Source organism: Pongo abelii, chromosome 8 (genome assembly GCF_028885655.2).
Source record: "Pongo abelii isolate AG06213 chromosome 8, NHGRI_mPonAbe1-v2.0_pri, whole genome shotgun sequence".
NCBI lineage: Eukaryota > Metazoa > Chordata > Mammalia > Primates > Hominidae > Pongo > Pongo abelii.
Genome location: NC_071993.2, coordinates 23,322,501 through 23,335,390, shown reverse-complemented (window position 1 = coordinate 23,335,390; position 12,890 = coordinate 23,322,501). Strand labels below are relative to the sequence as shown.

Below are 12,890 nucleotides of genomic sequence, written 5' to 3'. Positions count from 1 at the left end.
GGTTCTTTTTCAAAGCCACTGTTCTTGTTTTACTCTGGGCTATCTTGTATCATAATTTGTTTTTCCTTTTTTATGATAATTATCATTAAACACGAACTCTTTGAACATACTAAGCATAAGTTTTAAAATCTTTGTCATACTGTTTCATCAACCTAAATTTACCTGGAGTGAATTCATGTTCTGATAGCTTATCTTGCTTTTGTCTTGCCTAGCATTTTATCCTTTGTTTATTTTGGAACTTAGGTTTGCATGCTCAAGTCTCTCTCTCTCTCCCTCAATACAGTATTTCCTGAATATAGTTCTGTGACTGCTTCTTGTGCCTCTCTCACTCCCAGTTTATAGCCAGTTCTTATAAGTTTGGGGGTGCCTACTTTGCTGTGACATGAAGGATCCTGAAGACTCCAAGCCAGCAGGTGGTCTAGCTCAGTTCCTCTGCACGAATTGAGCCTGTGACCTCTAACCTTCCTAGGCTCATGGCTTACTACAAAGCCATAGCCCAGGTTAAAAACTGTTGTTGTTGTTGTTGTTTCTCAACTTTCTTTCATTAAAGCTTCTGCCTTCAAGAAGTGAATTTGTTCTTCCATCCAGCATGAAGCACATTTATCTTCTGTTACCAAATATGAGCTTTATTCTTGACCATCAGGATGGGTTTCTGCAGCTGAAACAAGAGACATGTGGTTTGGGCTATGTATTCCTTTGCTGAGGCCACCATAACAAACTACCACAAACCAGGTGGCTTCAACCACAGAAATTAATATTCTCACAGTTCTGGAGGCTGGAAGTCTGAAATCAAGGTGAGGTTGGTTTATTCTGAGGACTGCGAGGGAGAATCTGTCCCATGACTGTCTCCTAGCTTCTGGTAGCCCTGAGTTTCCTTTACCTGTAGATGACATTCTCCCTGTGTCTTCACATTGCCTTCCCTCTACCTACATCTCTGCGTTCAAATTCCTTCTTTTTATAAGGACACAGACATATTGGGTTAAGGTCCACCCTAATGACCTCATCTTAATTTGATCATCTGCAAAGACCCTGTTTCTAAATAAGCTCACATTTACAGGTACTGGAGGTTAGGACTTCAGCATCTTTAGGGAGACACAATTCAATTCCTAACAGGCTGGCTCGTTACTTCACATTTCATTACAAGAGACATGTTTATCTTGTTCTTCCAGTATGTCTTTTTGTTTTTCTTTTTAAATTTTATCTATCAGGCCCATATGAAGTCCTAAATCATGAACTCACTATACCATTGTTCTCTCTTCTTCCCCCACCAAAAATATCCTATGTGTTCAAATCAGTTCTCTTCATGTTCTGGATAAAAGAAACTTCATTTGATTTCTACCTTATTTTATCTAGTTTAAGAACACTTTACCTTTGTAAACAACGGCACAGTTATTGTTATCCCCCGTATCCAAAGCATACATTAAGTACCAGTCATTTTTTTAAAGAACATTTTTAAAGTCTGTTGTATCTTCATAAAAGCCTTTTCCTTGTGTATCCTGTCCGTGACCTAGGCAGTAAGTTGCCTTCTCTGGAAAAGCATGTGTTATGGGTTGAATTGTGATCCCCCCCCCCACACACACACACCGCCTCACAAAAATATGTTGAGACTTTAATCCCAGGACCCTACGAATGTAATCTTATTTGGAAATAGAGTCTCTGCAGATGTAATTAAGCGAAGGTCTTCTAGGTGGACTCAATTCAATATAACTAGTGTCATAAGAGGAACATGTCCTGTGAAGACAGAGACACACAGGAGACACCATGTGACGGCAGAGACAGAGATTGGAGTGATGCAACCACAAGCCAAGGAATGACAAGTATTGGCGGCCACGACCTGAAGCTAGGAGGAGGCAAGGAAGGATTCCACCTAGGGTCTCAGCGGGAGCATGGCCCTACAAATTTCGGACATCTTGATTTTGAACTTCTAGCCTCCAGAACTGTGAGACAATTCATTTCTGTTGGTTTCAGCCACCCAGTTTGTGCTACTTTGTTATGGCAGCTCTAGCAAGCAAATACAAAGTAACAATTTAATAACTTCGATGGCATCACATTAAATCATTGATACCCACTTTTCCAAATGAGTTCAGTGGCAGTATGTTTTCAGTTTGTATTAAGACTTAGGGTAAGGAGTTCTGCCATTCAGTGTCCACCATAAAAGAGATATGTTCCCTTGATCAGTTAGAAAGCTACTTCTTTGAAGCTTCAACATATGTTCTAGCATTAAGGAATCAAATGTGACAAGGCTTGTGTATAAATGTGCCTGCCACTTTCCTAGCAGATAGCAAGTGATCTATATATGTTTGATAAAACTGAGTCTGAGGCCAGGCATGGTGGCTCACACCTGTAATCCTCCCAGTACTTTGGGAGGCCGAGTTGGGCAGATCACTTGAGGCCAGGAGTTTGAGACCATCCTGTCCAACATGGTGAAACCCCGTCTCTACTAAAAATACAAAAATTAACTGGGCATGGTGGCAGGCATCTGTGGTCCCAGCTACTTGGGAAGCTGAGGTGGGAGGATCACTTGAACCCAGGCGGTGGAGGTTACAGTGAGTCGAGATCACACCACTGCACTCCAGCCTGGGTGACAGGGCAAGACTTCGTCTCAAAAAGGAAAAAAAGAAAATTGAGTCTGAGGTTAACTCCATTTAGACTCCTGATTTCATGAATTTAGGTTATGGTCTCACAATATCCATATTTGTCCTGGAGAACACCACCATGTCCAGTATTCTCTTCCATAAATGTGCCCATGCCTCCTTTTCTTACTCTCGCCTTTGCTTCCTCTGCAAGCAGCTGCCCTCTGCCCCTCCTTCCTTTTGATGTGAACCTGCTTGTCAGAACCTGCTTGCTCGCCTTCTCTGGCTCCAGTTTCCTCCACTCTCCTCCTGGCTTCATTGCCGTCTGGCACTGCCATCCACTGGGTCACCAGAATCTGACAAATGGCAAATACAATTTCTAGTCCTCGTCTCACTTGAACTCACTCCAGGATTTTGTTACTGCTAAGCATTCCTTAATTCCTTTTTTTTTTTTTTCAGCCAAGGTCTGGCTCTGTTGCCCAAGCTGGAGTGCAGTGGTGCAATCTCGGCTTACTGTAACCTTCGCCTCCTGGGCTAAAGTCATCCTTCCACTTCAGCCTCCCAAGTAGCTGGGACCACAGGTGTGCGCCACCACACCCAGTAAGTTTTTGTATTTTTGGTAGAGACAAGATTTCGCCATGTTGCCCAGGCTGGTCTCGAACTCCTGAGCTCAAGCGATCCGCGTGCCTCAGCCTCCCAAAGTGGTGGGATTACAGGCATGAGCCACTGCGCCTGGCCCCTTAATTTTTTTGTGAATAGCTCTATTGAGATATAATTGACAAATAAAAATTATATATACTTAAGTGAAATGATCACCACAGTCAAGCTAACTGGCATATTTATCATTTCACCATTTTCTTCCTCTCCGTCTCTTCTTCTTTCATCCTTCTCCTCTTCCTCCTCCTTTTATGATGAGAACACTTAACAGCTACCTACCCTCTTAGCAAATTTCAAGTATACAATATGTTATTGTTAAATAGTTACTCTGCTGTACATTAGATCTTCAGAATTTATTCATCTCACATAACTGAAACATTGTATCCTTCACCTTAATTCTCGAAAGTGCTCTCCTCTTGACCTCCAAGACACCATCCTGTCCTGCTTCTCCTCCACCTATTCAGAGCGCCCTTCTCAGTCTCTCCTGCTTGATCAATTTTGCCCCTCCTCTGTGTCTTAAATGTTGAGGTTGCTAAGGATTTCATATTTCGCTTCACTTTTTCACTCTTTGTTATTCCCTGTTGAATCCTTCAGCAGATGTCTATGGCTTTCAAGATAAAATCAAGTTCTTCAGTTTAGCCTACAAGACCATTCATAACCCCACCCTCTCCCTTATGTGAGCTTTCTAACATAGTGGTCACAAATGACTTGCAGTTCCCTGCTGTTTCATTCTGTTCCAAGCACCTGTGCCCGTACACATGCCTTCGTCTAGGTGGTGCGTCTTCTGCCCGGTCTCGCTGAGCTTCTGTGTTCAGCTGGTTATTGATGGCCTTATGCTGGCTGTCTACTGGGGTGACAGGGGTAACCGGACCTCATATCCCTCATTATCAAGTAGGTTAAGCCAAGCTTGCTTTCATGGTGGTCTCAGGGTTCTCCAGAGCAGCAAGAGAGCAGGCTCCAATGCACAAGGATTGTTCAAGTCTCTGCTGAGGTCACATTTGCTCTTATCCCATTAGCCAAAGCAAGTCACAGGGCCAAGACCAGAGTCAATGTGTGAGGGAACTGCAAAAGCTGTGGATAACAAGTGGAACACACTACTTAGCCTTCTAGGTTTTACCTTCTCTTTGTTAATCCATTCACTCATTCATTCCACAGACTTTATGAATACCTAAGCAAAGGCCTAGGTGAGGCACTGAGGATATAGAGATTTTTCTCAGTGTCTGGAATTTATGTTTTAAGACAGTCACTTAGTGACTAGCACATTCTGTAAAAGTCAGACCAGGATTTGTGGAAGTCCCATGAGGTAAGGTGGGCCTCCTGAGGTCTGTCTGCGTTCTTCACCATTTCTGCAGAAATCGCTACCTTGCTATTCAGAATTATATATTAATAACCACTTTTCCCATAAGAATAATCAGAAACCAAGATACAGAAACAAAATTTTAAATATTTTCAGTGTGTATGTTTTTAAAACTGTGACTGAAATATTACTGCATTTCTTTGGGAACCTATAAATTCAGTCATGAAACTGTGTGATACAGCATTTCCACTAAATATGGAGATGTCAAGGTGAATTACAGGTGAATTACAGGAGCATTTAACATTTCAATCCTTAGGCTCCAAGTTGTTCACCTGTTCATAAGAAAAACTAGCTGCTTGTAACTTCAAATTCGTACGTGCAAAAATTGCATAGACCAAACGTTCAAATGAAAATCCTTTTAGAGGCAACTACCTAACGCTTCCATATTAAGAGTGTTTATTTTTCTCTAGGAGTAGAACAGATTGCATTGGCAGCCCAGTCTTTCATAAAGAGGGGGGTGGGGAATAGAGTTGGGCCTTCATTTTCTCACAAAAGGCACAATGTGAAGCGCATCTGTGAACATTGCATAATTTGTTATGTTCTACAAAGAGGTGGATTTTTGTTGTACACATACCAAAGCTATTTGGTGCCGTTTCACCAGTGATCTCTATTCAGGTCCAGAAAAGAAATTGGCCTCAGAAGAGTGAAAGGAAAGTAAATTTTTCTTTAAAAATTAGATACAGATTATCACTTCAAAATGCAGGAGGGAATTTTACAAGTGCCGGTGTACTGATTAGCTTTCCAGTGGACATCCAGCCCTTTATTAAACACATGCTAGCTGTGGTCAACTATGACCGATGTGATTTATTACTCTCCAGAAGGGCTGAACTGAAATCGCCCATCTAATTCAATTGAGAAATGTTGGATGAACTTGAACTGTTTCATGGACGTGAATGACCAGAGAATTTATTTGATGAGACGTTAAAGGCTGAATACGGTAACTATCTCTTTGATGGTTGGTACAGTCGATTCATTAGTTTATTAGCATGCCTTTCATATTTTTCATTACTACCTGAGCAACCTAAATGAAAAAGGCAAAAAATAAATGTTTTCGTACAGCATCATTACAAAAAATTAGCAACCTTCCTTTTATTGGTAAATATTCATGATCGTTTTTAATGTAGTTAACTCTTTTCAAAGTGACATCAGCTTTCCAGTAAAGGAAGTTCACAGTAATTAAATTGTGAAAAACATTAATAAGTCCACTGGGATTTTTCATGTGATAGTCCCTAAATTATTTTCAAAATGTTGTCTTCTGACTTCATTCATTAAGACAAAAAAAAAAAAAGCCTTTAGGAAGTTGGCATGTTATTCACCAAACAAGCTCCTTTGCATTTTCTCATAAACTGGGTAGTGTGAGCTGTAATTGATGGCCTTGCAATGAAACATTTGTATGCAATGAAACTTTATCAATTTGTATGCAATGAAACTTTATCAAGAGTATGGCACAGAGATGGCATCAGATGACAGTGCTTTCTCTTCATGTGTGTCTGCTAACATTTAAGATAGATTCTGCTTTTTTTCCAATGACTAATGCTGAGGCATAACTTGGAGATATACATCTTTTTTAAACTATATTAAAATATTATATCTTTTAAATTATCTACAGAAAGTCAGAGCTGGAAACTCTAAGAATAAATTATAAAATCACACTTCATGTAACTAGTGACTCTTTAAATGAAATTTTTCATTGAAACTTTGTCATTAAAATAGGCCTTTGGCTGTGCCCATACAAGCATAATAAATTGTATATGTTTGTGATACTGAATGACTTTTACCCATATGCTGCACTGCAAAGCTACATGAATGAGGCATTTACCAAATCAGGCCCACCACATTAAACAGAAAAACAATCTTTATTCATGGTAACTTATCAGTTTCAATTAATCAACCCTAACAATGGAAATTCTGATGTGTTCAAGCAACTTGAAAGCAATAGGTCATCTCCAGGGCAGCATTGTTGTGTCTTTGTGCCGAAGATTTCAAACAAAGCAACATCTTCAATAAATATACATGCATATACATACATACATGTGCATATATATACATACAAATGGACAGTTACAGCTGAGCCCTGTAGTGCCAACAAAAATGCATATGTATTTTTTATTATTTTTATCATAGCACATGTAATTGTTTTCCCTCAAGTATTACTTTTTGAGCTCTGCAAGTTTAAACAAAAGGAAAGAAATTTCCATTGGATGACCATCCTTTCAGTTTCTGTACTGCTATGTGAATAGCATTGTGCAAACCATTCCATTGGTTTTGAAAAGGGGTAACCATTGGTTTGATTTGGTTACACGGTTTAGTAAAGAGCTCCCTCCCACTGCCTTAGGGTCTGTGAAAGGTCTGTGACCTGTTTAGAACTGCCAAGTGAAATGTCATGTTGCCCCTCCCAAATGGGAGTATCTGCATTCATTTGATCAGTATAAAAAATGATTGGGGATGGCGAGATCAGTGCTTTTGAATTGCAATTTATAGCAGTTTACAAAAATGCACATTGTTGGAAAAGAAAACATGGAAGTGTTTCTTTCTAAATTGCATTACCTGTGAAATGTCATTAGTCTTTTAAGGATATTTACATCCTTTTTTATTATTTAGGAGACTTACTTCAACTAAAGAAAAGTCAGAATTTTATTACATTATGATTTTTTAACTCGTATTTTGGTTTTAGTGGTAAAATTTTTTTAAAAAGCAATGTTTCTGAGTTATTCGTATAAACATAATTTATCATGTCCATTTATTGATTTTCTAAGATAATCTTTGTTAATGGGTTGTATTAGTAGAAGATTCTTAATTATCTTTCCCGGATTGTTCAGGAGATTTATTTGTTGGTAAATTCCTTGTCTGCTGATTTCTAATAGACTAAAATCTCCAGTATACTGAACTCTAGCAAGTTTCCACTATTCCTTCAACAATTGTACTACCAGAACTTCTTTGTAAGATGAGTACTTTTCTAAATTATGGAACCCATTGACTCATCTACATGTATGCATAGTTTTATAAAAAGAAATTTCATTTCTTTTCATTAAATGTGCAAAAGAATACACGAAGCTTATCCAGAAAGTTTAGGTAGCCTGTTCAAGTTCATAAGGGCTGAATGCAGCCTCCTGGAGTTTCTGGGGTGCAGAAAACAATGCCCTTTATGCTATTTCCAGGCATCTCACAAGCTCCGTATCTTTATGGCAGTGTGTAGCATTGGACATTACTTTAAAGAAAGCTTTGAGTAAGAAAAGTTACCTTGGGAAAAGGCCCTTGGGGCTTTCCTGGTTGATACTTGACTAGAAAAAGAAAGGCCCTTCTGCAGAAAAGACTTGACCCAGATAGGCTCTGGAGCACTCCACTTTGAACCTCCCAACCATTGAAAGCCGAGGTTGTCACGTTTTTATCTTTGTTCATGTTAAGCCTTGGAATGACAGCCTGGCTCCTCTGTGTTCCCCTCTCCCACTGCCCCAGCTATAAGTGTCCACATTGACACCTACCGGTGACCGCAGGCTGCAATGCTTTGTTGCCTTCTCCACGCTCCCGGCTTTCACTGGGATTAGCCCAGGGCCTTTGTTCCCCTTCAAAGCTGGAACATCACATCCCATGTTGTGGCTTTCCTGTCTCAGACCCCCAACGCTTTCCTCACAATTTACGCACCAGGTAAATGTTCCTCCCCACAGGGCAGAGAGCCCAACGTTGAGGTTGGGGGGTGGGGACATCTTCCCATTCCCCAGTTTCAGAGCCCAGGGCCAATGTGGTTTTCTTTCCTTCTCATTTATAATTTTCTATTTCACATGGAAGAAAGATTGCAAAGCAAATGGAAATTTAAATCTTGGAAAAATCAAATCCCTGGGCCCAAACATAGACAACTCTTCCCACTTTTTTTATCCTGTTACAATGGCTTCAGTAGAATGTTGAGTACTGGCCTTTATCAGGGGCACCTAAGACCATTCCTGCAGTCTGGGGCTGCCGGAGAGCCCCAGACTGTCTCAGAGCAAAGCTTGGCTGGCACATGCTGTCTGGAAGGCCAGGGATAATCTGCCTGCCAGCCCTACCTCCTTCACCATCTCTCTTCCAGGTTCCTGAAGAGGCTCCCAGCTAGGGCCAGGGCTGGGAGGACCCACTAAAAAAATGATGCAAAATGCTTTGGGGGAAGAGTGGGGAGTGGTTTGTGTATGGTAAGTAAAACAAAGTTTATGTCTGTCCACCTTTCTTCACGTTTAGGGAAGTTGTCGGAATCCCCAAAAGAAGAGTCCTTGGAAGAGCCATCCATGCGCCAGAGCAGCCCCGCAGAGACTGCTGATTAACCGAGCAGAAGCCTGGGCTGCGCAGACCGGGCCGCAGAAAGAGTGGCCTCGCCGTCCTGGTGTAAGGTGCCTCCCTCGCAAAGGATACTATCTCCAAGGATTTTCTAAACTAATTGTTTAATCTCTCCGGATTATGTACATTAACGAGCACTGCGTTCGAACAGACCTCAATGCGCGCCTTGTGCGCGCTGCTTTCCACGCCTTTAAGGAAAGCGCTGGCTGGTGCTGGGTGAGCGCGGCGCACTGAACCTGCGAGGCAACCACATCTATTCAGGAAGCTCCGGGGACTCAGAAGGGCCCAGGCGTCTAAGAGTGGGAAAGAACGGACTTTAATTAAAAAGTTTGACTCCCTCTCTAATCCAGTCTTTCTATACCAAAAGCATCAACCTGATTTGCTGTCTCCTCGCCCAATAACTAGTCCCCATGAAGGTGGGTCAAGACTAGAGGGAGATCGTACATTTCCTCAAGGAAGATTCATTCTTATCTTACCCCGGCACAGGGCACCTAGCCGCATCTTAAAGGCTGTCAGAAATTCTTTAGTAAGTTGGGAAACTCTTTGGAGTTTTGCTTCCTGGTAAGGATGCAAACCAAGATTCTGCTGAAATGCCAGACACCATTTACCAAAAGGCGGGTTTGCTTTTCTTCCATGCGTAATGTCCAACTTGGTTCTTTCTATTCCCCTAACTACAAGTAAGGCCTTGTTAAGAGCCTCTATCTGAATCGTAGGCTCTGGATTACAGAATTCTAAAGTTATTTATTAAGTCTCAAGAAATATATTTGTGGTAGTTGTCACATAAAGCTGATATACTTTAGTTCAAAAGAAAGCTGCAGAGGTGATTTATTTGTGCGTAAAGGAACAAGATTTAATTGGAGAGAAACGTGTTATTTTCAACGCAAGTACACGGGATGGTATAGCGCTGTGGAGCATTATTCGAGCTTCATCTACTATGCACTATATGCCGCTGTCTCCAAAGGAGTGTTGCCCTAGAAACTTGTTTTAAATCTGCTGCTATATATCAACACCTTGTTTTAGCAGTCCTTGGCTGAATTACAGTTACACAGTTTGGCGCTTCTTTCAAATTTCCTCCCATCAGTTTGGCTAAAGAAAGGAATTTTTCTCCTTTAGAAATGAATTGGCTTAATTAGTAAGTAGATTAATGGCAATTGCTGGTGAGTTGGTTTCCAGCAGAGTTTCACCAGAGAGGGTTAATCGGAGTCAGGTCTGGAATCTTTCCCAGAACTGGCTGCCAGCCATTTCCACCAACCAATCAACCCTACAAGAAACAGAGGAAATGAAATAAAATTTGTATTCTCTGTGCCATCGTCCTGGACAGAAATTCCTTGGAAGCAGCCTCCTGGTTGGGTGCAATATCAAACTGCTTCATTTCAGAACTTTAAGAGAAACTTGAACCTTCAAGATTTATCTGGGTACCAAAGCAAAGTTTCAAATGGCACAGTAAAGGTCTCCACAGAACCCTGGATGTATTGGAAATTTCTGAGGCTCTCAGCCAATTTCAGGTTGGGAGAAATTGCAAACCACCCAAGTCCTGCCCTATATCTACTGTCCATCAGAAGTCCTTCAAAAGTTTTGCTGTATGTTTTGCAGCCTTTTCACTTATTTTTTTTCCCATAGTGATGAAAATGCATTCATAGTTTAACTTGCAGCTGCATTAGTCTTGCAAAAAAAAAAAAAAAAAATCCCTGCTGAGAAATGCATATAATAGGAAAAACAGATCGGCTGGACAGCAGTATAATTAATGCCAGAAAGGGCTGAGGCCGGTTTCATAGTTTGTCTTTTGAGGATATCAAGACGAGACCTGGTGAAAAATGACGCATGCTTTAGCATTTCAGAAAGCTGGCAACTGGCAGCGCTTTTCCTTTTTTCTTTGACTTTCTGCCGCGGAACAAAGAGGTCCGCAGAACTAGCTAGGTTGTAATGAGTTCTATGTCCCTAGCACATTAAGTGCATCATGGAAACATATTGTATCGAAATAGTTTGGAGGAGAATACCGGGGATGAAAGAGAATGGGTGCTTTGATCAGCTCCCTGGGGTCCTGAGCACGCACAGACTGACTTGCAAGGAGTTATTCAGCTCCAGCTAGACACACTTACAACACCATTGAAAGAAATTTGCATATCTGTAATTTATCACATTGGTCCAGAACATTATTGCAAGGTAAATAAAAGTTAGTTGAATAAAAAAAATCAATCACGCAGATATAGAGAAAACTGTGAAGCCAGTCTTTCCACTAAAAAATAGAAATAAATATGTCTATAAAAAACATAGTGACTTAGAAGCAGCTGACTTTATTTTAAAATGCCTTTAGAACAACAGGTTATGCACTGGCAAAAACAAGAGTGGTCACAATTTCTTTGCTTTTCTGCTTTAGGGGAGTGTGTTCACTGCTTCCGACTGGAATAAAGTCAAAGTTGAGATGTGTTTGGCCATAACCAGCCTGCAACATGCAGTCAAAAATTAGTACACATTTTGAGCAGATACGAAAGACGACTTAATCTCTCTGGCATTTGCAAATGCTAAGTTAAATCTCATGTCTTCTTCTGTTGATTTCATTCCTAAGCCTTGTTTGCTGAATTTAGCTCAAGAGGATGAAATGTCCAGAGACCCGGTCAATAGGAAAACTTGCTTTCGAATGCCCCATGAGAACAAGTGAAAATTTAACAGGCAGGCATTGTTCTGAGTTTTGAAACAACCCAGTTAAACAGCAAACAAGAATCTTCAACTTGACCTTGAAAAAGGCTGTGTGCCTGCAGATAATCTATCAAACAACTCTAGATGACAATGATATATTTCAAAGTATTGTCAGATGAAAAGATTGATAAATTTGCTGTTGCAAAGAGAGAGCTTTGGAAACAGGCAACAGGCACTTTAGCTCTCTGACTCCGCCTCCTCCTCTGTCCTCACTGCCCCGTCCCCACCCCACCACCCCCAGCCGCCCTTGGGGCCAACTCGGTAGAAGGCCAGTAAATCAGCACTGTAATATTTCTTAAGAGGCACGGAAAAGCTGTGAACAGTACTTCTCATATTAAACGCAATATTTCTTTGCTTTCGTGGGCAACAAAAGTCATAGCAAGACGTCTTTATGGCTAATTCACTCAAAGGCACATCCCTGGTTCCCCCCGAAGAAAGGTCAGTGTCGTTGTGTTTGGTCCACCGAGGGGGTGTTTTCACACTGAAAACTGAGCCAGCTGTCCCTGTCATACCCTCGCCATTGGGGAGCGCGCACTAGCCATGGTTATTAGGCACTTCTACACCTGCAAAATACACCGATTTCCAAGACTTTTCAAGACACCCTCCCGTTCTCATGCCCCCTCCTCTTGTCTGCTAAACTTTGACAACACAATTCAAGCCCTGGATGAAAGCGCTGCACGCAAGAAGAACTCTTGGGAGGGGTGGCCCAGCTACCATCTCCCAGTGTCTATTGAGCGGCCATCAAAGAAATGAGGCGTCAAGTGTGTTTTCAAAAGTATGGAAAAACTTCCAGATAATCGCTTCGAGGTGTCACACATTTGCTATTGCCACACATGCCAACTGTTGAACCCTAATATTTTATTATATGCACCGGTGTGAGCTGTGGGGTTGCAGCCAGGCGTCCTTCGCTTAGAAGTGGCTTGTTTTAAAATTTGTAATTAGCATGTCACTGACAAGCGCCAGGTGATACATTTTTTTTGACTTGCCCAATGCCAGTGCACGTCCATATTTTTCAAATCCGAATGCCAACGCTTGCCCAACTGGATTTTATAAAACTTCTAGAAACATACCCTAGCTAGACTCACACCCTGAATCCAATTCCGGAGGCTTGCGCTCCAGAGATAGGCGACTAACTAGCTGTTTGGGAGGCGTCCAGCGACTCAAACAGGAAAGGAGCTAGAAGGGATCCTGTGCAGTCGCTGAAGAGAAATTGTAAAACTAGAAATAATTCAGAAAAAGTATCTTTAAGAGCGAGAATGCCCCGAGGTGCCAGTACCTCTAAGACAGGAGGGCCAATGTAA

General features: G+C 41.4%; 1 protein-coding gene across 1 annotated transcript in view; it reads left to right on the top strand.

Moving 5' to 3' along the window:
- C8H10orf67 (chromosome 8 C10orf67 homolog) overlaps positions 1–11,165 on the top strand; it is a 164,513-nt gene extending 153,348 nt beyond the window's left edge. Inside the window, exon 16 of the mRNA XM_054522065.1 lies at positions 8,797–11,165. Coding sequence (XP_054378040.1) covers positions 8,797–8,879 — 83 coding nt within the window. The 3' untranslated portion in view covers positions 8,880–11,165. The remainder of the gene's footprint in view (positions 1–8,796) is intronic.
- Positions 11,166–12,890: the final 1,725 nt, after the last annotated feature.